The sequence below is a fragment of the Ailuropoda melanoleuca genome, chromosome 7 (genome assembly GCF_002007445.2).
Source record: "Ailuropoda melanoleuca isolate Jingjing chromosome 7, ASM200744v2, whole genome shotgun sequence".
In the NCBI taxonomy this organism is placed as follows: Eukaryota; Metazoa; Chordata; class Mammalia; order Carnivora; family Ursidae; genus Ailuropoda; species Ailuropoda melanoleuca.
In genome coordinates this window covers 87,568,912-87,590,955 of record NC_048224.1, presented here as the reverse complement: position 1 = coordinate 87,590,955, position 22,044 = coordinate 87,568,912, and the positions used below count along the sequence as shown (strand labels likewise).

Genomic DNA, 22,044 nt, shown 5'->3' with positions numbered 1-22,044 from the left:
ATAAAGTAGATTTAGGGTTGGTAATAATTTCTTTCTGACTATAAACAAAACCAAAATCAAAAGCCATAATAATACACAATTCAGAATTGCCTAGTATAATGTTATATCTGTTCCTGGATGGAACAGTATAAATATTTTGATTGTCCTCATTTTTTTTATCCAGACCACTTACACATATGCATAATTACAGTGCTACCATAATAACTATATATCAATTATAGTTGATGAATTTTCATTAGAGGCTCGCATTCTCAGGTTGTTATACCTTTTCTAAACACCACGTAAGTTTCTTCCTGGAGAAATTTAATAGCTTCCCTCTATTCTATTTGGCTACACATTTTAACACAATTATCCTATCGTACTACCTTTTTGTTGCTGCTTATCTTTTAACTATTTATTTCTTAAGATTGCTTCATTACCTTCTTCAGGAATTCCTTGACTCTTCCTTTCTTTGTTGCCTGACATTCTACTTTGTTTCTTTCTCCCTTTTTGGTTCACCTTCTTTATGCCTACAAAATAATCAACACTGATAATTTTTCACTCGTTTTTTTTTTTTTTCCCCCTGTCATATATCCTGGTGATCCTGAAAGCAAATTCATTGTCAAATACCTCACAGGGATGGCAATGATATTTCATCATTGTTCCAAGAATTAAAACACAATGGTTAAGTGAGAGAGTTTTAGAGGAAAATAGAATTGTATTTGAATCTTTGTTCTGCTTTCTAGCTTTATGATCTTGAGCAAGTTCCTTAACTTCTTTGATCATCAGGGTCCTCATCTGTAAAACCTTACAGGACTGCCATAATAATTAAATGAATACATGTAGAATGCTTAGTTAGCATAGTACCTGACATATATTGTGAGTAATTAATTATTATGGACTCTGTCAAGGGTTTCCTTTGCTAGTTCCTCCTCAGTTTTCTCATCTATGTCAGTGTTCCAGTGCTAAGTCCTCAGTCCTCTTCTCTATAGTCACTCTTTAGGTGATGTCATCTAGTTGCATAGCTTTAAAATCCACTTATAGGTTTTATCTTATTTATACCTCTAACGTGAACATCCTTCTTGAGCTCCAGACTCATTCCAAATTGCCTGCTTGGTATCTTCACTCGGATTTTTACAGTAATTTCAACTTAATATATTCCAAACTGAACTCTTGATTCTCTGTTCACTCCATCACCACCACTAAATCTGCTCCTTCATGGTCTCTTCAATAAATGACAAGTTTTTCTTGTTCAGGCCCAAAACCCTGGGGACATTAGCAATGAGGTCTCTAGAAGAGTGTTGAGCTCCTGTAAATTCAACAAGACTTATGCAAGATAATCACAAATGAGAGCTCATTGTTGATGTTTCATAGGCCCTTTGGGAAATCCTTTAAGACGCTTTCCAAGTATGTGGCCCAGGACTTCTCCCCTAATTGTTTACTCAAAGGACAAGCTAGAATCTTGACTTTTCTCTTAAATGCTGCATGCAATTCTTTTAGCAAAACTTATTGGTTCTACCTTGAAATTATATTGGAATCTACTCACTGCTTGCCATTTCTAAATAGTATCTTAGTAGAGACGCCTTCCCTGATAATCTTCTTTAAAACATGACCTCTTCTTCATTTTCCATTTCCTTACCCTGCCTCATTTTTCTTTTTTAAATTAAATTTAATTAATTAATTTATTTGACAGAGAGACAGCAAGAGAGGGAACACAAGCAGGGGGAGGTGGGAGAGGGAGCTGCCCCATTTTTCTTTTTTTTTTTTTTTAAAGATTTTATTTATTTATTCGACAGAGATAGAGACAGCCAGCGAGAGAGGGAACACAAGCAGGGGGAGTGGGAGAGGAAGAAGCAGGCTCATAGTGGAAGAGCGATGTGGGGCTCGATCCCATAACGCCAGGATCACGCCCTGAGCCGAAGGCAGACGCTTAACCGCTGTGCCACCCAGACGCCCCCTCATTTTTCTTAATAGCATTTGTTACCACTGATATTTTATATACATTTGTTTCTTTTCTATCTCCTTTTACTAATGTAAGCTCCACCAGGGCAGAGACCTTAGAACAGTGCCTGGCAGTTACTTAATAGGTGTCTACTTGTAGTCTATCTCCACTCCAATTTACCCTGTTCTAATGATAAAATTATGCTCCTAAACTACTGTTCCCACCATGTCAACATCACGGCCAATCTTTCAAGTCCGTTATAGATGGCATCTTATTTAAGAAGTTTTTCTTGATCTTTCTTGGTAGATATGATCCTTTCCTCTCTTTAGTGCAATTGTTTCTATATCTCTATTATAACATGATAACAGTTTAGGTCATAGAGTAAGATAGAGCTAGCTTTGAACCCAGCTTGTACCACTTACTAGTTTATTAGGTAAATTCTTTCCAGGTTGGGCCTCAGATTCTTTATCTATAAAACAGAAACAATAGTAATACCTGTCTCATTAGGATTATTGAGAGGACTAAATGAAATAATGCATGACAGCATTTAGCAAATTCCTGCTACTCAACAGTTTTTGTTCTTATTATTTCCATTACTTTATACTGTATTTCCCCATTAGACTGTAAGCTCCAGGAAGACAAATTTAATGTCTTATTCATTTTTGTAATCCCTAAAAAAATTTGATGAAGAAATCTAAAAAATGAAAAAAATTAGATTTATATAATAAAAAATAACATAACTGGTACTTCTTGAGCTCTATTTCTGAAGCAACATAAATTGAAAAACTCTTGGGTGACGTTTATTTAAACCAACTATTTGTGAAAGGATATCTACTGTAAAATTGGAAAAGTTTTAGGGGCACCTGGGTGGCTCAGTTAGTTGTCTGCCTTTGGCTCAGGTCATGATCTGGTCATGGGTGGGATTGAGCACCAAGTGAGGCTCCCTGCTCAGGGGTGGAGTCTGCTTCTCTCTCTCCCTCTGCACCTCTCCCCATCTCCCACCCCCCCCATGCTCTCTCTCTCTCTCAAATAAATAAATAAAATATTTTAAAAAATAAAATTAAATTGGGAAAGTTTTAGTTTTTTTTCTGGATCTCTATTGTAGAATGGACAAAAGATAAAAATGAAAACAAACTACTGCCATCTACTGATAATTCATTACAATTGCTTAAATCAATGAGTTTAGACTAGACAGTAGTTCAGAGTTTAGACTAGACAGTATCAATCACTCTTTCATTCAAATCACATATGTAGGTACATATAATATGCAAGGTATTGTGAGGAATACAAAGATGAATTAAGTGACTTATTAAAAAAACCCAATATCTACAGTATTCCATTGTAAATGTCCAATTTACATATAAAACAATCATTTAGAAAAAACACTTTCAACTAAAAAAATTAGCTTTACAGAAAACAATGTAATGCAGATACCATATTAAACTACCATTCTTTTATAACTATAGTCAACATTTATTGAATACTTACAAGTAACTAGCATTTTTCTAAGTGCTTTTAAATGAATTATCTTTATTTTCCCTCAGAGCAATCCTATAAGCTAGATATTATTTTTACTTATATTTTGTAGATGAGTAAACTAAGACTTGGAGAAATTAAGAAATTAGCCAAAGGCCACAAATTCAAGAAGTAAGAAGGATAGAATTTGAAACAATTAGGATCCAAATTAACATTTATTAGGCACTTAATATGTACTAAAGCACAGGAATAAGCATGATTTGTGCATCATCTCTTTTGCATTGAAGAGGCAAACCCCTATATTTGACCCTTGGGAGAATTTAAAAAGGCCATGGTTCCAGCTTTTGGAAATTCATCATCTGGTACCTCCTCTAAGTTAATGAGCAAAATAAAGCAAGGTTGTCAAACTACTCTGGGGCTTTTGAGAGCTTTTAGCTTAGAAGAATTAAGAGGAGACAATTGTATATGTGCACCCATGTCACATAAGCACTGTTTTTCATTCTGAATGGGAAAATCTGTCATGTGAACCTGATAGGTAGTTAAAGTAGTTAAGCTTATAATTTCATTCTAGCCTTTTAGAATAGACACTTCATCAGAAAACAGATAATTTTTCCTTGTGTGAAATTGTTTTCTAAGTGGGGGGGGGCTTAATATCTAAAGCTGATATTTAACTGAGAAAGCTAAAAAATTAGCCTGGGGAAAGATGAGATAAAAGAGTTCCCTGGTATCAAGCAAATTTTAAATTATGGTCTACATTTGTCATAAACATGATGAAATCAGATTTGAGTCATTCAATTCCAACAAGATAATAGTGGGGGGAAATGTGACACACTGTACAAATGAGAATAATACACATTTCAGAATAATACACTTTTCAATCACATGTTTTCAAGAGAAGTTACAACATTATCAGAGTCATCCAAAGGAATTAATTAATTGAATCATTAAAAAATTATTCATACCTATTATATACTTGTGTGTTAGGATCTGCTAGGACTAGGCATTACTCTCTTCTTTGACTAGGCAATGAGATTAAGGTTTCAGGATGCTGAAAACAAAACAAAACAAAAAACTCAGAGGATTTGTACTGTTCCTTAACTTCCTATCAAAGACAATACAGGCAACATTAATACATTATCCACATTGCTTCTAGCTTTCTACCAAAGGTGAGATTTCTCTGAATGTTCTGATAGTACTGGACTACCAAATGTGTCCTTTTAAAGTGTAGACATACAGAGACTAATCAGCAGCTTGAATCCGAGCTTTAAGGGATGACTATGCCACTGTTTGAAATAGAAATGATAGCCTATGATGAAATCCAGCCATAACCTACCTGCTTGTTTCATCGAGAACAGTAAGAAGCAAGGTCTTCTGTTACTCTACAAGTAAGCCTGATTTCTAAACCGTGAGGAGCTTGTAGTAGGTTGAATGGTGCCTCCCCCCCACACACAATATGTCCATGTCCTAACCTCCAGAACCTGTAAATAGTCTTTGCAGATGTAATTAAGTATCTTGAGATGAGATCATCCTGGATTTAGGCTGGACCCTAAATCCACTGAGAGGTAAGAGACTGGCTATGCAAACAGTGGCCAGACCATATATAAATACAGCACTTTTACCCACAACCTGCAGCAACCAATTCAGGAAACCAATCCACTATCTACAGTAACCAGACTAGGAAGCCATTCCTGCTATCTATGTCAGACTTGTAGGAAGCCAGACTACTACCTCTAATAACAATTCCAGAAGCCAAACAATAAGTCCTGTAACAATTGGCCCCAAATGACCAGTATTTGATGAATAATTAACAGTTTCCCTAATTGGGGCCAATCAGAGGAAGCCAAAATGTACACTCTTAACCAATCACATAGGATGTCCCACTTCTAGTCAGCCTACCTACAGCTTCCCCATGCCAATAGCCTCCCATCAGGGTATACCTGATTTCTCTTTTTTCCACTATTAAAGCTTTCCAACCCTGCCAACACACAAGTGATGGTGGCTGACTCCCTTGCCAACGTAAACTCTGAACAAATAATCTTTGCTTATTCTCATATGGTTGGTCATTATTTCCACACAGGTGTTCTTATAGCAGAAAGTTAGAGGGAGATCTGAAACTCAGACACACATTAAGAAGACCATATGAGTATGAAGACATAGAGTCCCAAGTCACACAGCTCCAAGCCAAGGAACAAACACCTGGAGCCACCAGAAGCTGGAAGAGGCAGGGAAAATGAGAGGCTTTGAAGGGAACATGGTCCTGACAACACCTAGATTTGGGACTTCTGTTTCTATGAGAGAATAAATACATTTTATCATGACTCTCTGGTTAAACTGACTTAAAAAAAACAAGTTTAGAGAAAATTTATATACCATCAATTTCATCCCTATAAAGTGTACACTTCAGTTTAATTGACTTTTTCAATTTATTACTAGGCTCTGGGTCCAGACTGCATCAATGAGAGGGTTTCTTTTGTATGAACAAAATGCTAAGGAAGAAGCAACTAATTCTGTCTGGTGAGGGAATAGGGATTCAAGGAAAGTTATGATTGAGCTTGAAAGATCTTAAACAAGTAGCAGTTAGATAAACAGAGAAGGGTATTTTAAGCAAAAGGAATGATGAGGGAACAGAAGGCAAGCTGAGGACAAAGCAGAAACTGACACCCCCCCCCAATGGGTTGTATGTGACATTCCTCAGGCACTAACCCTAAAGGACAAAGAAATAGTTAACCTGTAGATACCACAATCCTGCAAGACTTGAGTCTCCCTCAGTTTGCAAATGTCTTAGCAGTTTACAAGAACGAAGCATTTCTATCACTAACCTAGCTCCTGGAAGGGAATGTAGATACAATTAAATGTCCTTATAATCTGCAGCCTCCAGGAAGTTCCCAACCATCTTAATGTTAATACCTTGCAAGAGGGGAAAACAACTTTAACTTGACAATGGCAAGGCCTCTGGAATCTTGTGAGTCTTCTTTAACATATGAAAGTACTTCCTCAACCTCCCTTTTTCCTTACCTCCCCCAACCCCATGGTATATAACAGCAACCCCTCACAACCCTGGTGCAGCAGCTCTTTTCCGCCCACGGGTCCTGTCCCCGTGCTTTAATAAACCACCAATTTTGCACCAAAAACGCCTCAAGAATTCTTTCTTGGTCGTCGGCTCCGGACTCCACCCCACTGAACCTCACGTATATTCTACAACCTCATCAGGAACAGCATGTGTAAACGATAAAATCTTGTAGCTCATCCAAGAAACAGGCTTTAGTTCGAGTGCCTTGGGAATAAGGCAGTTGTTTTTCAAGCCTAATGATGCATCTGAATTATCTGTATAGATTAAAACAAAATAAACAGCAAAGAAAAACATGCCCAGACTTGACTCCCAGAGAATCAGATTCAAATGTATACCAAGTGAAGTCCCTAGATTTAGTTTTAAGTTCTCCTTGTAGTTCTGATATGCAGCCAGGAGAACCACTGGAGTGGGGTGAATGAAGATGAGGTACAAGAGATGAGGCTAGATAGTCTAGGAACAAATGGTAAAAGGAAATGGTATGTAAATACAACACAATGACAAACTATCTCTCCCCCTGAAGCTTCCCTATCTTGAAAAAAAAANAAATAAACAGCAAAGAAAAACATGCCCAGACTTGACTCCCAGAGAATCAGATTCAAATGTATACCAAGTGAAGTCCCTAGATTTAGTTTTAAGTTCTCCTTGTAGTTCTGATATGCAGCCAGGAGAACCACTGGAGTGGGGTGAATGAAGATGAGGTACAAGAGATGAGGCTAGATAGTCTAGGAACAAATGGTAAAAGGGAATGGTATGTAAATACAACACAATGACAAACTATCTCTCCCCCTGAAGCTTCCCTCTCTTGAAAAAAAAATTTTTTTTAAGATTTTATTTATTTATTTGACAGAGATAGAGACAGCCAGCGAGAGAGGGAACACAAGCAGAGGGAGTGGGAGAGGAAGAAGCAGGCTCATAGCGGAGGAGCCTGATGTGGGGCTCGATCCCATACCGCTGGGATCACGCCCTAAGCCCAAGGCAGACGCTTAACCGCTGTGCCACCCAGGCGCCCCTGAAAAATTTTTAAATTTTTTACTGTCACTACTGTTTCATGAAAGAAAATGAATTCCCATCATTGTCTATAAAAACAGGGATAAATGTTTTAAACCAGTGTTGTAACTCAAAAGATCTCTATTTTGCTTAAGGTAATATTTAACATAAAACAAACTCGGAGAGTGCGAGTGCACCTTCTGGTCAGGTATACCATCTACCACTCAGGGCTCTTAACAAATGCTCCACACAAATCATGAAAATGCAAATTTTGACAAAAAACGTCTGCCGTCTGCGAGGGATACTGAACAGTAAGTTCCTATTCTGGGTTGGTGATCCCATTACCTAGTCAAATAGAATGGAAGCGCTTGCCCACCTCCAAGTGCTCTTCTAAACTCCCAGGTACCTAGGACTCTTTCTCTTTCAGGCAAAACTTCTTCAGCATTTATCCTCTGAGCAAAAATGAAGACAAAAGGGACCTCTCCGTCCACTAAAACCAGTTCCACAGGAAGCACCCTTTCTCCTGCTCTTCAAAGTCTGGACAGATTTTCCCTTTATCTTAGCATCTGCGTTCCACGTAGTAGCTGTTTGATATTTCTAAATGAATGTTACACCCTTTGAGGTTACACAAGGGATGCTAATGTATCACAATTCTAAGAGTTACTGCCTTCTAATTTTCTACTAGTGGCACGTATTTTTAAACGGCCATACAAGACTTGTCAGTACAAAAAAAAAAAAAAGAGCTTTTACGGTGTTGGTCCAGTCAGCAAGTAAAGTGGAATCAGCAAAAAGGCAAAAGAAGGTTCAACCAAATGTTTCTGGGAACAAAAAAACACACTGTAAAAAACCCCAAGAACTACAAACAAACAAACTCCACCCAAGGAGGCCGATTACTTGAACCCCGGATGGGGCAAATTGCCAAGTGCTAACACAAGCTGGTTCTCAGGGTTGGGCTCTGGTGATTAAACCAAGTGTCTGACCCACACTCACTGCTCGTCCTCGAGCGTCGGGGGAGCGGGCTTGGCAAGAGCGCTTCCAATCGCAGAAGGGAGTCTGCCATTTGTTCCCCGGGTCGCTCCTGCCGCCCTGTTCCCCTCGGCGGCCCTCCCGCCTTGCCGCAGCCCAGCTCCCTTCACGCGCGCATCAGCCCTATTTCCCTCACCGACCGGCCGCCCGGCTCCCCTCACCAGCCTGCCTGCCTGCTAGCCGCCCGGCCTCTTAGGGGCGTGCCCTGCTGCAGCTGGGCTCTCCTCACCCGCCCTCTCACCCGTCCGCCGGCCACCCAGCTACCTTCACGGGCCCACCCCTGCCGCCCGCTCCCCTCGCTTGCCCGCAGGCCTCTCAGCCGCCCCGCTCCTCTCAGGGGCGGGTAAGCCTGCCAGCAGCCCGGCTCCGCTTACCTGCGCACCCGACGTCCCTCCCCACTCAAGGGCCCGCCCGCCGCCCCGCCCCCGTCACGGGCCAGCCTCCCGCCTTGCTCCCCTCACTGCCCGCCGCCCCGGCTCCCGCCAGCTGACCCGGCTGGCTCCAGCTAGAGGACTCTGGTTCCTGTTTCTCTTGCCTCGACCGGGCGGCGGAGAACGGCCTCGACGGGCTGCGCTGACCCGGAACTACTGAGGCGGCCGCTCGGCTCCTCCCGGGCTTTCCCCGCGCCTTTCGGTGCCCAGCCCTCTTCTCCCGAACTCGCTCGTGCCTCCCTGCGGGTCGCCGGTCTGGCCCAGCCCGGTCCTCCGCAGCCGCGGGGCCCCAGCCGTCGTGCCCACGCCAGGCGGGGCGCCCGTGGTCGGTCGGCGGTGAGGTGGGTGAGGCGCGGCAGGCGCTGCTGCGGCGGAGTCCCGGGTCGGGCTTAGCACTCCAGGTGCCACGCTCGTGGCTTCCGGGTTCCGTCCGGGCTCTGGGCTGGGGGTTGCGGCCGGGCGCCTCAGAGCTAGCGGAAGACTGAGAGTACAAGCCAAGGCGGAGCGCGGGCAGGCGGGACGGGGAAAACTGCCTGCGCTGTGCGTCCGTGGGTCAGAAAGTCCCAAGGGGGGGGAGGCGGTGGAAGCTCCAGGGCAGGTGGAGAACGAGCGCGGGACCTGGCGGGGCGGGGGGGACAGATGCTTTTTGTGGCATTTCCCAAGGCAGAGGGGAGGGTGGTCGTCACCCCCTCGCTTCTCTCAATGGTTTTCAAAACTGGCGACACGAACCTCAGTGGGAGCTCAGTACCGTACGGAGTGGAGGTTGGGAGTGGCTGCAGGGGAAAAGCGTCCCGGACCGAGGGGGTCACCACCAAAGGCGCCCCCTGAGGAGAAACCGGCGGCCTGGGCTGGGAGGGCGGGCCCCAGTACTGAGTAAGGAAGCAGGTGGGCGGCATGTCCCATCCAAATCGCTGACCGGGAGTGCTGTGTAAATCCTGGGATCGTCTTAGCTTTTATCCCCTTAAAAATGTAAATTTTAGGTGCAGCTCCATTAACTTATTGAAGGCCCCGATATTTCATATGAACGGGTGTGACCTAACGTGCCAGTCATGTCAGGATTAATGATATACATTTAACATAAATTGGCGCCCTGAATTTAAAAAGCAGGACTTTGTCTAAGTTAACAAGTAATTTCCTACTTAAAATTTGCTGTATGAAAAAACATCTCTCTCTCGCGCGCGCGCGCGCGCACACACACACACACAGGAATTGTTCTGCTGGAAAGATGTACAAATCACTTTCACAAAACGAATTAAGAGATGGTTCCACTCTCATGGTTCTCTTAGGACAAATAATGGACTAGCTTTGCTTGGAGTGGTCTGGCTCTACTATTCTCTTAGGTTTTTAGAATCAGTGAAACTTTTTTTTTTTTTGAAGTAGGTACAAATTTGTAACTATGAGAATATTGATATAATTTTGCATTCTTAGGCTAATTTTTCTTTATAGGTGATTTCTTAGGAGGCACAAATCTTCTTTGAAGGGCTTTATACCGTATTGAAGGATGGCAGAAGCAGTGTTGATTGATTTCTTTGGTTTGAAATTTAACTCTGAGAAAAACAGTCATCAGGCATTACTGAAGACATTGAATGCTGTCCGATACCACCATGCTGCCAAGGCCAAGTTTCTTTGCATAATGTGTTGCAATAACATCAGCTGTGAAAGGGATGGTGCACATAATAACTGTGAATTAGAAGCAAGCAATGGATTATCAACTCTCTTGAGAGAATTTGAGACTGTTAGCAATCCTAGTATGGCTGCCTCTTTGTATACTATTAAGCAAAAAATTGATGAAAAAGATCTGAGCAGCATTAAGGTAATCGTACCCATGCACCGAAAGACATTACTGAAGGCTTTTATTGATCAACTCTTCACCAATGTTTACAGTTTTGAGTTTGAAGACTTACAAGTGACTTCAGGGGGAGGTCCTTTGAAACAATCCACTGAAATAAACATGATCACAGCTCAAGAAATAGAAGCAATCCAGAATGAAATACAAACATATTTGAGAAGTCTACCAGCACTGAAAGGAGAGTTAACCATTATCACATCTCCTTTGATCTCAGGTATGTTAAATGCTGTGTTTTTTCTACTGTATACATGGAAAAACTCGTCTTTCTTTAGAGGTTGTTCGCCTTTTTCCCCCTCCTTTCTTTTGTAGACTGTAGGTTTATGAACTCATTGGCATCAGTTGCAACATGGGAGTGTGAGGGATGCCAAGGGATATCAAGGAATAGTCCTTTCAAAGCCACCTTTAATAAATAAATTTGCTTTATGCAAATTCAGTTTTAAGACAAATCCCCCAGCCTTCCTTTAAAATGAGATTTATGACCCTAAGCATCTATTTAGAAATTTTGCTACCTTAACTCATTGGCACCTTTACAGAAGAATGAAATTTTAAAAAAGTCAATCTTATTTCTTGGTTAAATGATATTTATTGTGGGCTATATGCTGTTAGGAATAACAAAGACAAATGAGACAGAAGATAATCTTTGAAGAGCAATAATATCATGGGGGAAGGTAAAGCAAACACAAAGCCATGTATAACAAGAACACGTGAGGTACACAGTGCTGCAGAAATTGGAAGCCAGAAAAACATGCAGCTCAAGGTGATCAGGGAAAGGCTTACTGAGACACTGTGTTTGTAACATTTTATAGTCTTTTGTATAGCATATTTTTAATCTTCATTACTTCTATTCAACAGATACTTTCTCACATGGATTTACTACAAGAACAGGTGGAATATCTTACATCCCAACTCTTAGCTCATTCAATCTCTTCAGTAGTTCCAAAAGGAGAGATCCCAAGGTCGTTGTTCAAGAAAATCTGCGTAGGTTGGGGAATGCTGCAGGATTTAATGTGGAGAAATTTTACCGAATAAAGGTAAAATTTTGTTTCATGTTTTAGAAGATCTAAAATATATTCTTGACTGTGCCAATGACTACATGGAATTTAAGCTATTTAACTTTTGCATCTGGTGTTTTACCTAAAATTTTAGGGTAATGTTATGGCTGTTTTTCTTAGATCTATACACTATAGCCTAAAAACCAATTCTGTGATAGATACATTTCACCTGAAGCCCCTTGTATCTAAAAGTACAGTTAGTTCTTATAGTACCACTGCCCTTTATGACTTAGAAGGAAGATTCCAGAATGGTGGGAGAGAAGGGCCGTTATTTTCTAAATCAACATTAGGAGGAACTAGGATCACTATTGATGCATTGTTTCTTACAGAATGCTAGCTTTATTTGGGTCAGGAAAAGTAAAAATATCTTTAATTTGGTAATTAACTTCTTCCCATAAATAGCACTTTATAGAAAATGCTGCAAGTAGAGATTTACCATCTCTAGTAGATGTTTGTGATAGACTGTATTAAATTGTTAAGTGTTAAAATCTGTTTTCCTTTGAATAAAATATACAGTGATTTATAATACCAAAAGTTAAATGACAAGTAAATTTGGTATTTTGCCATAGAAGTGATGTTTTTAATGCTTGCTAGTAATATTAAACTCATTATAAAATTTTGTACAAAATGAGTATTTTCAGAAAAAGCTTATGGTATGAGAAATTCTACTTTTAAAATATTTTTTATCACACATATTTGGTATTAGACTGATCATGCCAGTGACGTCTGGATTATGGGGAGGAAGGAACCTGAATCTTATGATGGAATCACCACAAATCAGAGGGGAGTCACAATAGCAGCTCTTGCTGCTGACTGTATACCAATTGTTTTTGCTGATCCTGTCAGAAAAGCATGTGGTGTTGCTCACTCTGGTAAGTATACTTAATTAAGCATTTAGGATTTTGCCAGTTTTGTAGTATAGGAAAAATTATAATTTTTTCCTGGTGGGCATGACAGTTAACTACTTTACATGGTATTAAGTGTAAAAATAGGAGTAGAGGCAGCATATTTCTGTTATAGGAGCAGATAAAAGCAGTACCTAAGTCATATTTTATGAATCAGAGTAGAATTCCCAAAGAAAGCAGTACCCAGGTTGATTCCTGAGGAATTTGTGGGACTTGACTAGGTGCCAGGGTTTCTCAGCAGGGTCGCTATTAACATTTTGGGCAAGATAATCTTATATTGCAGTTTGCTTGGCTTTCAAAATTCCTAATGCCAGTAGCACCCCCAGTTGTTGTAATAACAACAAAAAAAGTGCCTCCATGCTTTTCAGAACACTCCAGAGGGAGTGGTACTGCCACTGGTTGAGAACCCTTGAAGTCTAGACAATGGGGAATAGGAACATAAGGCATGTTGGAGAAAGGTATTCATGAAGATGAAGGTGCATCAGCATGTGTAAAGGTATGGAGGTAAGAAGCAAGATATATTTGGAAAACTGAATTTAATATGTAATAGTCTAGTGCCTTTATTCTCTAAAGTTAAGAACAAAGGATTTTTAGATGTTGTGTTAAGGTTATGGAATTTTGTTTTCTGAAGGTATTTTAAAATGCTATTTAGATTATCCTGTGGTTATGACTTTGTGAAATGAAAGATCTTTCAGTTGTCCTTCTGCTTGTAAACCTATGACTACTTTGCTTTTTAGACAAAAGATAAATAAGAAAGTGGAATATTTTTCTTTTGATCTAGCTAAAGTTGTGGGATTGGATGACTAGAAGTCAGATTTATGATTTGACATTGTCAAAAAGTTATTTGACTCTTATTTCTTGGATATAAAAAGAGAACCTTACTTGTTACTTCTTAGGTTTTAAAACATTATTTTTAAATATCAAAGATTAAAGCTGTCAAAATGAAACTTTTTTTTTTTTTAACATTTTATCTATTTATTTGACAAAGAGAGAGACACCCAGTGAGAGAGGGAACACAAGCAGGGGGAGTGGGAGAGGAAGAAGCAGGCTCCCAGCGGAGGAACCTGATGCAGGGCTCAGTCCCAAGACTCTGGGATCACGCCCTGAGCCAAAGGCAGACGCTTAACGACTGAGCCACCCAGGCGCCCCAAAATGAAACACTTAAATAAAGTTAAAGGTCTGACACTTTCTGATTTCAAAACTTGTTATAAAGCCACAGTAATCAAAACGGTTTGGTACTGGCAAAAAAATAGACATGTAGACCAATGGAATAGAAGAAAGAGGGCAGAAATAAACCCTTGTATATATGATCAAAAGATTTTTAACAAGGTACCTAGACTATACAGTAGGGAAAGGACAGTCTCTTCAACAAATAGTGCTGAGAAAACTGGATATTCACATACAAAAGAATGATGTTAGATCCTTACCTTAACATCATATGTAAAAATTAACTCAAAATAGGCTAAAGACCTAAATGTAAGAGCTAAATCTATAAAACTTAATCAAAGAAAACAAAGTGTATGTCCTTGTGAACTTGGATTAGGCAATGGTTTCATAGCTATGACACCAAGAGCATAAGAAACAAGAGTAAAGACAGATAAACTGGAATTCATCAAAATTAGTAAACTGTATCAAAGGACACAGTCAACAAAGTTAAAAGGCAACGCATGGAATGGGAGAAAATATTTGCAATTCTGATAAGTGGTTAATGTCCAGAATATATAAAGAACTCCTACGACTCAGTAACAACAAAAAATCAATAACCCAGTTAAAAATAGGCAAAGGGCTTGAAGAGACATTTCTCCAAACATGAGAAGCAAATGGCCAACAAGCAAATGGTGAAAAGGTGCTTAATGTCACTAATAATTAGGGAAATGTACATCAAACTATAATGAGATAGCACCTCACACCCATCAGGATAGCTAATATTAAAAAAACAAACAAAGAAAATAACAAACGTTGGTGAAGATGTGGACGAATTAGAGCTCTGATGCACAATTGGTGGGAATGTAAAATGGTGCAGCTGCTATAGAAAATAGTATGGTGGTTCCTCAAAAATTTTAAAATAGAATCACCATATGATCCAGCAGTTCTACCTCTGGGTATATATCCAAAAGAATTTAAAGCAGGATCCTGACAAGATACTTGCACACCGGTGCTTATAGAAGAATTATACGTAATAGCAAAGAGGTGGAAGCAATCCAGGTGTCCATAGATGGATGACTAGGTAAGCAAAATGTGATATATACATACAAAGGAATATTATTTAGCATTAAAAAGGAAGGAAATCCTAATATCTGAATGAGGACCTTATGCTAAATGTAATGTCAGTCACAAAAAGACACTGTAAAATTCCATTATATGAGGTATCTAAAGTAGTTAAATTCATAGAAACAGAAGGTGGAATGGTGGGTGTCAGGGGCTGGGGGAAAGTGGTGAGGGAGAATTGTTATTTAATGGGCATGAAGTTTCAGTTTTGCAAGATGAAAAAGTTCTAGAGCTTGGTTGCACAGCAATGTGAATATATTTAACACTACTGAAGTATACACTTAAAAAGAGTTAAAATGGTAAATTTTATGCTATGTATATTTCCCCCCAATTTAAAAAAAGTGAAGGAGAGAAAGAAGACTAACAAGGTATAATCCCACTAGAAACTGAAAGTATAGAATATTTTTGAAGGAAATGGAAGGGACCTCCCATTAACTATCTCTCCCATGTCAGGTGCTTTACATAATGTACCTCATTTAAGAACCAGTGTTTTAGGGGCACCTGGGTGGCTCAGTTGGTTAATCGTCTACCTTCAGCTCAGGTCATGATCCCAGGGTTCTGGGAACGAGCCCTGCATTGGGCTCCCTGCTTCTGGGGAGCCTGCTTCTCCCTCTCCTCCCCACTCGTGCTCTCGCTATCTCTCATTCTCTCTCTCTCAAATAAGTAAATAAATAAAATCTTTAAAAAATAAATTAAAAAAATAAAAACCAGTGTTTTAATTAACTGATTATTTGGCTTAATTAATTGATTTTGTGATTCATTTGCTATTTCTGGATTTTGAAAAATACATAAACTGACTCTGCTCGTTTTTAAGTTAGATATAAATTAAGGTGAAATGTTATGTTTTAACTTCCCTTATCTCTTTTTCTTCCTATTTACCAGGTTGGAAGGGTACTTTGTTAGGTGTTGCTATGGCTACAGTGAATGCTATGATCACAGAATATGGCTGTAGTTTGGAAGACATTATTGCTGTACTGGGGCCTTCAGTAGGACCTTGCTGTTTTACTCTGCCAAGGGAATCAGCAAAGGGATTTCATAATCTTGATCCTGAATGTGTACGGTTATTTGATTCACCAAATCCCTATGTTGACATTCGTAAAGCCACCAGGTATGTTTGATTTCATTTGAGAACTGCAAGTTTGGTTATTGCTTATTGTTTCTAAAGTGAAAATTATTTTAGACAACAATTAGTAACTCTAAGAAAAATTGAAGTGGCAGATTAATAAGTAGCTGACATACATATTTTATGCAAAACCATATTTTGATTATGAAATCTATTCTAAGTTTGACTAACAAATTTTCCTATTTTCCTGTTTGTTATCTCTTACTGACTTAAAAGTGCAGGAAGATATATTTGGCTTATAGTTTTGAGAGATCTACTTAAACTTCATATAGAAAAGTTGCCATGTACTTCATAGTCCTTCTTCAGCTGAAATCTCTAATGTAATAAACTGTCAGGAAGATGATATTTTAAAATTATTTTTATTCTCTAACTAGAAGAATACATTTCTTAGCAAAAATGTTAGATGATATGAGTACGTAGTCACTTTCAAGCTTGTTATGGTCCCTTTCAATTTTTATTTATGAGGTTTTGCTATTAATAGTCATTATTTGTCATTTCTAAAAAAGAAAATTGTCTGATTTGAATTGTGTTTCTATTCCAGTCAACAAAAGTAGTCAAATTCATTGCCCAGATTCTGCCTCATTTAGCACATAAGTAGAAAGGATTGAAATTGATTCTTAAATGTGACTTGTGGAATTAGTATCATTAATTTATAGTCATATTTCATATTGTGAAGTGTTTACGAAGAAGTAACTTCTCTGTGAAAAATCTGTTAATAGGAGGACAAGAGATGGGAGGGCCAAATGACTAAAAAGCGTGCTCTGTCTGAATCAAATGAATCTTGTCTGCAAATAACCCTGGTAACTTAAGAAGTTTCTTCTAAATAAGTACTTGATTTTGATTATAAAATTCTGGACCCAGGTCATGTCTGCAGGACAATATAGAAGGTTTTACAGCTCATATATGAACTTAGGTGATTAATAGTGATAAAATCTTCCATTTCCTGACTTGTTCATGTTTTGTATCCGAAAACCAATTTGCATTGTTTCAAGCAAATCTTTCCCAGAATTCTTTTTTTTTTTTTTAAAGATTTTATTTATTTATTTATTCGACAGAGATAGAGACAGCCAGCAAGAGAGGGAACACAAGCAGGGGGAGTGGGAGAGGAAGAAGCAGGCTCATAGCGGAAGAGCCTGACGTGGGGCTCGATCCCAGAACACTGGGATCACGCCCTGAGCCGAAGGCAGACGCTTACCCGCTGTGCCACCCAGGCGCCCCTCCCAGAATTCTTTTACACCAATATCCATATGTATATATTTTTTTAATGCTTTGGCTATTGGTAAAATAAACTCTTGGTGTCTTTTGAAAAATCTTTATCCTAAGGATTCTTCTAGAACGGGGAGGAATTCTACCACAGAATATTCAGGACCTGAACCAAGATCTTGGCCTCTGTACGTCCTGCCATCCTGACAAGTTTTTCTCCCATGTCCGAGATGGCCTTAATTTTGGTACACAGATTGGCTTCATATCAATTAGAGAATGAGGTACAGTAGGTTCTTTCACTCCCTTTGCCTCTCTCCTTTTTCCTCTTTCTACCTTTCCCTCCCCTCATTTTAAAAATAATTAATTATATTTAACTTTACCTCTTTATTCTTGTAGGAAGAATTAAGTTCTACTTTTTAGTGAAGCAGTTGAGGTAGATAAGTTAATTTTTAGGGACATGCTGTAATATAAAGAATAGCCACTCCTTTTCCTAGTTAATGAAGAATAATCAGGCCAGCATATAAACATAAAAATAAAATCATTTATTTAAAAAATCCTGTATGTATACCATTTATCTCCTATGTACTTGACATCAGTATGTTTCCTATCATAACATCTTTAAACCTTTCTTTTTTATTCTTTTGATTTTTGAGAAGAAATCTTTGCATAAAGATTCTAAATTCTAGGATAATAGAAAGTCCTCACCCATCTAAACTGGCTTGGTTTTCAACTAGATTTGCAACTGATTATCTATAGCAGTGTTGGCCAAAGGGTAGATAGTAAATATTTTAGGCTTTGTGGTATATACAGTCTCTGTCTCAACTGTAGAGCAAAAGCAGACAGTAATAACACAAACAAATGAGTATGACTGTGTTTCAATAAAACTGTATTTATAAAAAACAGCTGAGGGGCCAGGTAGGTTTGGCTCATAGGCTATAATTTGCAGATACCTATCTATCGTCATAAGACTGAGTATAATCTCATTAAATTAGTATTTATGTCAGATATTTTTTCAAAGTTATACAAAAACATTTCATGAAGTGATTTTGTGCTGACCCTTTAGCATATATCTAATTTTCCTTAAGATGACTCTTAACTGAATTAATATTATTTTTAATCTTCACAATGTCTTTAACTCTTTAATATACAAAAGACTTTAGTAGACTTAATGATCCTTACCTCGATATTGTAATAGCACAATTAAGAGTCTTATATTTGTTTTCTATGTATTATTACAGATACTTGACTGGATTTTTATACAACTGTTTCCTGCCTCCTTCTAAACAGACTACAAGAGAGAAATTTAGCTGTTTGATTTACTTAGAGCTGAAAGGATTACAATGGGTAATTCATCTTTGGGTATAATTTCATTATTATCCAAAGCCAATGACTTCCATTTGAGTCTAGCAAAATCTAGATGAGGATTATTCTTAACGTTCACTCTCTTTGTTATATAAATCAGGAATGGGTCTGTTCAGTTCAGCATTTACTGGGTGCCCCCTATTTCTCAGGCATTGTGTGAAGCATAAGTGAATCAAAGTGAATAAGACCTTTTCCCTTTAAGTCTAATGCAGTGGAGGAGAGAAACACTTATAATACTTAAATTTAATTTTGATAGCAGTGGAAGAGTACAGAAGAAGGAAGGGTTAATTCTATTTGGAAGACACAGTGGGAAAACGCTATAGAGAAAATGATATATCACATGGGCCGAAAAGATGTACAGGCTTTTGACAAATGAAGAACAACCATAACAGGTAGAGGGAACACCCTGAACTAGCGCATGATATTGAAAGTGTATAACATGTTCTAGAGAGAGAAGGGTGTAGGCAGAAGTTACTAGAAAAAGAGGTTGGAAAGAGATTAGTTAGTCTTAAATGCCATGTCCAAGAGTTTAGAGTTGATTTTCCAGGCAAAGAGTAGGCATAAAAAGTAGAGGAGTGTTTTTATTTCCTTAGCATTATTTGTAACAGGGTGGATTTAAATTGTGAGAGACCAGAGCAGAGAGACTTCGTTAAGAGGCAAAATACTTTAAAAAAGAAACAATGAAGACAGGGGAAATTAAGATGGAGGAGAGCAGATGAAGAGACTTTTCAGACAAGGAATCAGTAGATCCTCTTAACAGGTAACGAAGATGATAGGTGAGGAAGAGTGGAGAAGTCATTGGTGATTCCAAGATTTCTGCTTAGTTGAACAGCAACGAGGGGAAGGAAGATGTTTGGGAAAAGGGAGAAGGATAATGAGTTTGACATGCAGAACGAAGTCTATCCAGATGGAAATATTTGGTTAATGACTAGAAATACAGATGTTATATCTTGGTGGAAACTGGGAGAAAGATACAGATTTAGAAGTTGGCTATGTAGAGATGAGGCCTGAGTCCATTGGAGTAGGCTGAATCATCTAGGCAGAACTATAGGGTGAGAAAAAGGAGGTTCAAGGGTGAAACCTCGTACAACACCTACATTTGAAGAACAAGAAGTTGAACCAGTTAAAAAAAAAAGATGAATCATTAGAAATAAGGAAAAAAAAAAACCAGAGTATACTTATTTTGAAGAAAGAAGCCAGTATGAATGTGAGAGGTACTCGGAATTTCCAGAGATAGGAGGTATGAGAAATTTTCAGAGATAGAATAAAATGAGGACTGAGAAGGAAGCCTGTGGATTAACAATATCAAAGCTGTTCTATAGGCAATGGTGGCAGAGTCTGATTTCAGTGCATTGAGGAGGAGGATGCATAGGTGTCCACTCTTCTTTGATAGTATTTACTAGAGAAAATAAAGCACTGGGGGCTGTATCTTCAAGGAAGGGGTCTTTTTTTTTTTTTTTTTTGGATCAGTACTTTTAAGTATATTTGTAGGCTGAAGAGAGGAGTCAAACTGTTTTCACTTGGGAGAAAGTGGTATATATGACATGTATTTTTAATGTGAGTAGTTATATTGCATCTTAAGAAATTTTCTTATTTTATACATTTGTTTCTAACTGAACATGTAGTAGAATAATGGAAAATTACATTTGTTAGGTATTTACAAAGGACATTACATACATTACCTCATTTTACCTTTATAGCTACTCTGAAATACATAGGTCAGTTGTTACTCTTTTTATTTGGATGAGAAAACTGAGTCTCATTGATGTGGAGCTTAAAAACATATAATTTGTGGTAATATAAGATTTGAACCCACATCTTGTAACTTAAAATCTCATTTCAGAACTTAGAGTTAATCAAAGCTATCTAAGTTAATTTTTATTTTCAACTTTTTGTTAATATCATCCATTCATCCATTCAGCCAAAATTTTGTTGAGACACTAGGTTAAAAAAAAATACGGTTGTAGGCTTTCAGATGTTTAATATCTAGTGAAAGGTGGCAGTCAATAAACCAGCAATTTCAATACTGTGATTTATGTTGTAAGGTTGTCACAATCTGATACCTTGTTTATATGAATTCTTCTGTGCAACTCATAACTCAGTGTAAAATTTAAATAAAATACCTCATTTCTTCCAGTTGATGGAAGGCATTAAACACAAAGCATAAGACAATAATTTCAAACTCATGCAAAAAACTTTCCTGATTAATGATAATTAGAAAGATAAAGAATAATTTCACACATTTAGAAATGTTGGTAACTTTCCAGTTCTTCACTGTGCCTTATTTTGTTTTATGTTTACAAATTTACAGGAGTATTAGGTGGCAGGGGTGCCTGGGTGGCTCATTCAGTTAAGTGTCTGCTTTATGCTCAGGTCGTGGTCCCAGGGTCCTGAGGTTGAGCCCTGCGTTGGGCTCCCTTTTCAATGGGGAGTCTGCTTCTCCCTCTGCCCCTACACATGTCCTGCTCACTTGCGAGCACACGCACACCCTCTCTATGTCTCTCAAATAAATAAAATCTTAAAAAAAAGTATTAGGTGGCCATATTTCACTTTATGTACCAAAATATTATAAAACCAAATAACAATTATATTTGATTATCTGATTTTAGATTATCTGCTTCATAGTATTTAATGAAAGGTCTCTTTTCTGTTTTACTGAGTGAAAAATACTGATCAATAACTCAGAAACAGAATGACTAGGTTGTTAAATAATCATATCTTATTATCTCTATAAGATCTCTGTCACTCTCAAGCATTTATATGTAGGTTTCTGGGACTTTGGGGGTACAACCACAATAATTTTTATTTTTAGTAAGTTTTGTTTTTAATCTAAGCACTGCTACTAAGTATACATAGGAAATATTGGTTGTCATTAAGAAGAGGAATGAAGTTTGTAAATAAGATGAGAGTTCATGACATGATTCTTTTGGAGGTACTAAGTATCAAACTAAAATTTAATTGTAATTTTAAATTGTGAATAATAGCATAGTGACTAAATATGCTATACTCCAGTGCTTTATAAAACAAATTAAGAAAGCGATCCTTCCACTAGGAGGCAGTATTTCTACAAGTAGCTCTGCACTGTTTCTTCATATAAAGTTGAACAATCTGCTCTCTGTATTTACTTATACCAAAAAAAAAAAAGAGGGGCATTTAAACTTAATGAATGTATTGCTCCTACTTTATATACAAATATATTGTAGTTCAACTTTATAAAAGCATTTAGGAACCCTCACCCACCTGGAACTATCTCACTTCAACAGTCTCCAGTTAACTCTTTTTCTGTAAGTAGATTTTTTGGGGAGAAATTCACAGAAGCTTATTCAATGACACATGACAAAAAAATAATACCCACAGATTCAGAAGCTGGA

General features: G+C 38.2%; 2 protein-coding genes across 9 annotated transcripts in view; one reads left to right on the top strand and one right to left on the bottom strand.

Annotated features, from left to right (window-relative positions):
- Positions 1-9,102, bottom strand: part of CCDC122 (coiled-coil domain containing 122) — a 45,445-nt gene extending 36,343 nt beyond the window's left edge. For 2 of the 6 annotated variants that reach the window (XM_019794920.2, XM_034665219.1), the window contains exons 1-3: positions 8,855-8,954; positions 4,360-4,445; positions 420-509 (exon numbers count right to left, since the gene is read on the bottom strand). In XM_019794920.2, coding sequence (XP_019650479.2) covers positions 420-465 — 46 coding nt within the window. In that variant the 5' untranslated portion in view covers positions 466-509; positions 4,360-4,445; positions 8,855-8,954. The other 4 variants (XM_034665215.1, XM_034665217.1, XM_034665218.1 and 1 more) reach the window with 4 other exon arrangements.
- Positions 9,103-9,117: 15 nt separating this feature from the next.
- The window catches only part of LACC1 (laccase domain containing 1), a 61,179-nt gene continuing 48,252 nt past the window's right edge, over positions 9,118-22,044 (top strand). For 2 of the 3 annotated variants that reach the window (XR_004626746.1, XM_034665214.1), the window contains exons 1-5: positions 9,118-9,252; positions 10,358-10,974; positions 11,613-11,791; positions 12,519-12,684; positions 15,868-16,093. Coding sequence is in view for 2 of the 3 variants with exons in the window: in XM_034665214.1 (XP_034521105.1) it covers positions 10,413-10,974; positions 11,613-11,791; positions 12,519-12,684; positions 15,868-16,093 (1,133 nt within the window). In the remaining variant the exon portion in view is untranslated. Of the gene's footprint in view, positions 9,253-10,357; positions 10,975-11,612; positions 11,792-12,518; positions 12,685-15,867; positions 16,094-17,431; positions 17,593-18,549; positions 21,202-22,044 lie in introns of those variants that run through there. The other variant, XM_002914959.4, reaches the window with a different exon arrangement.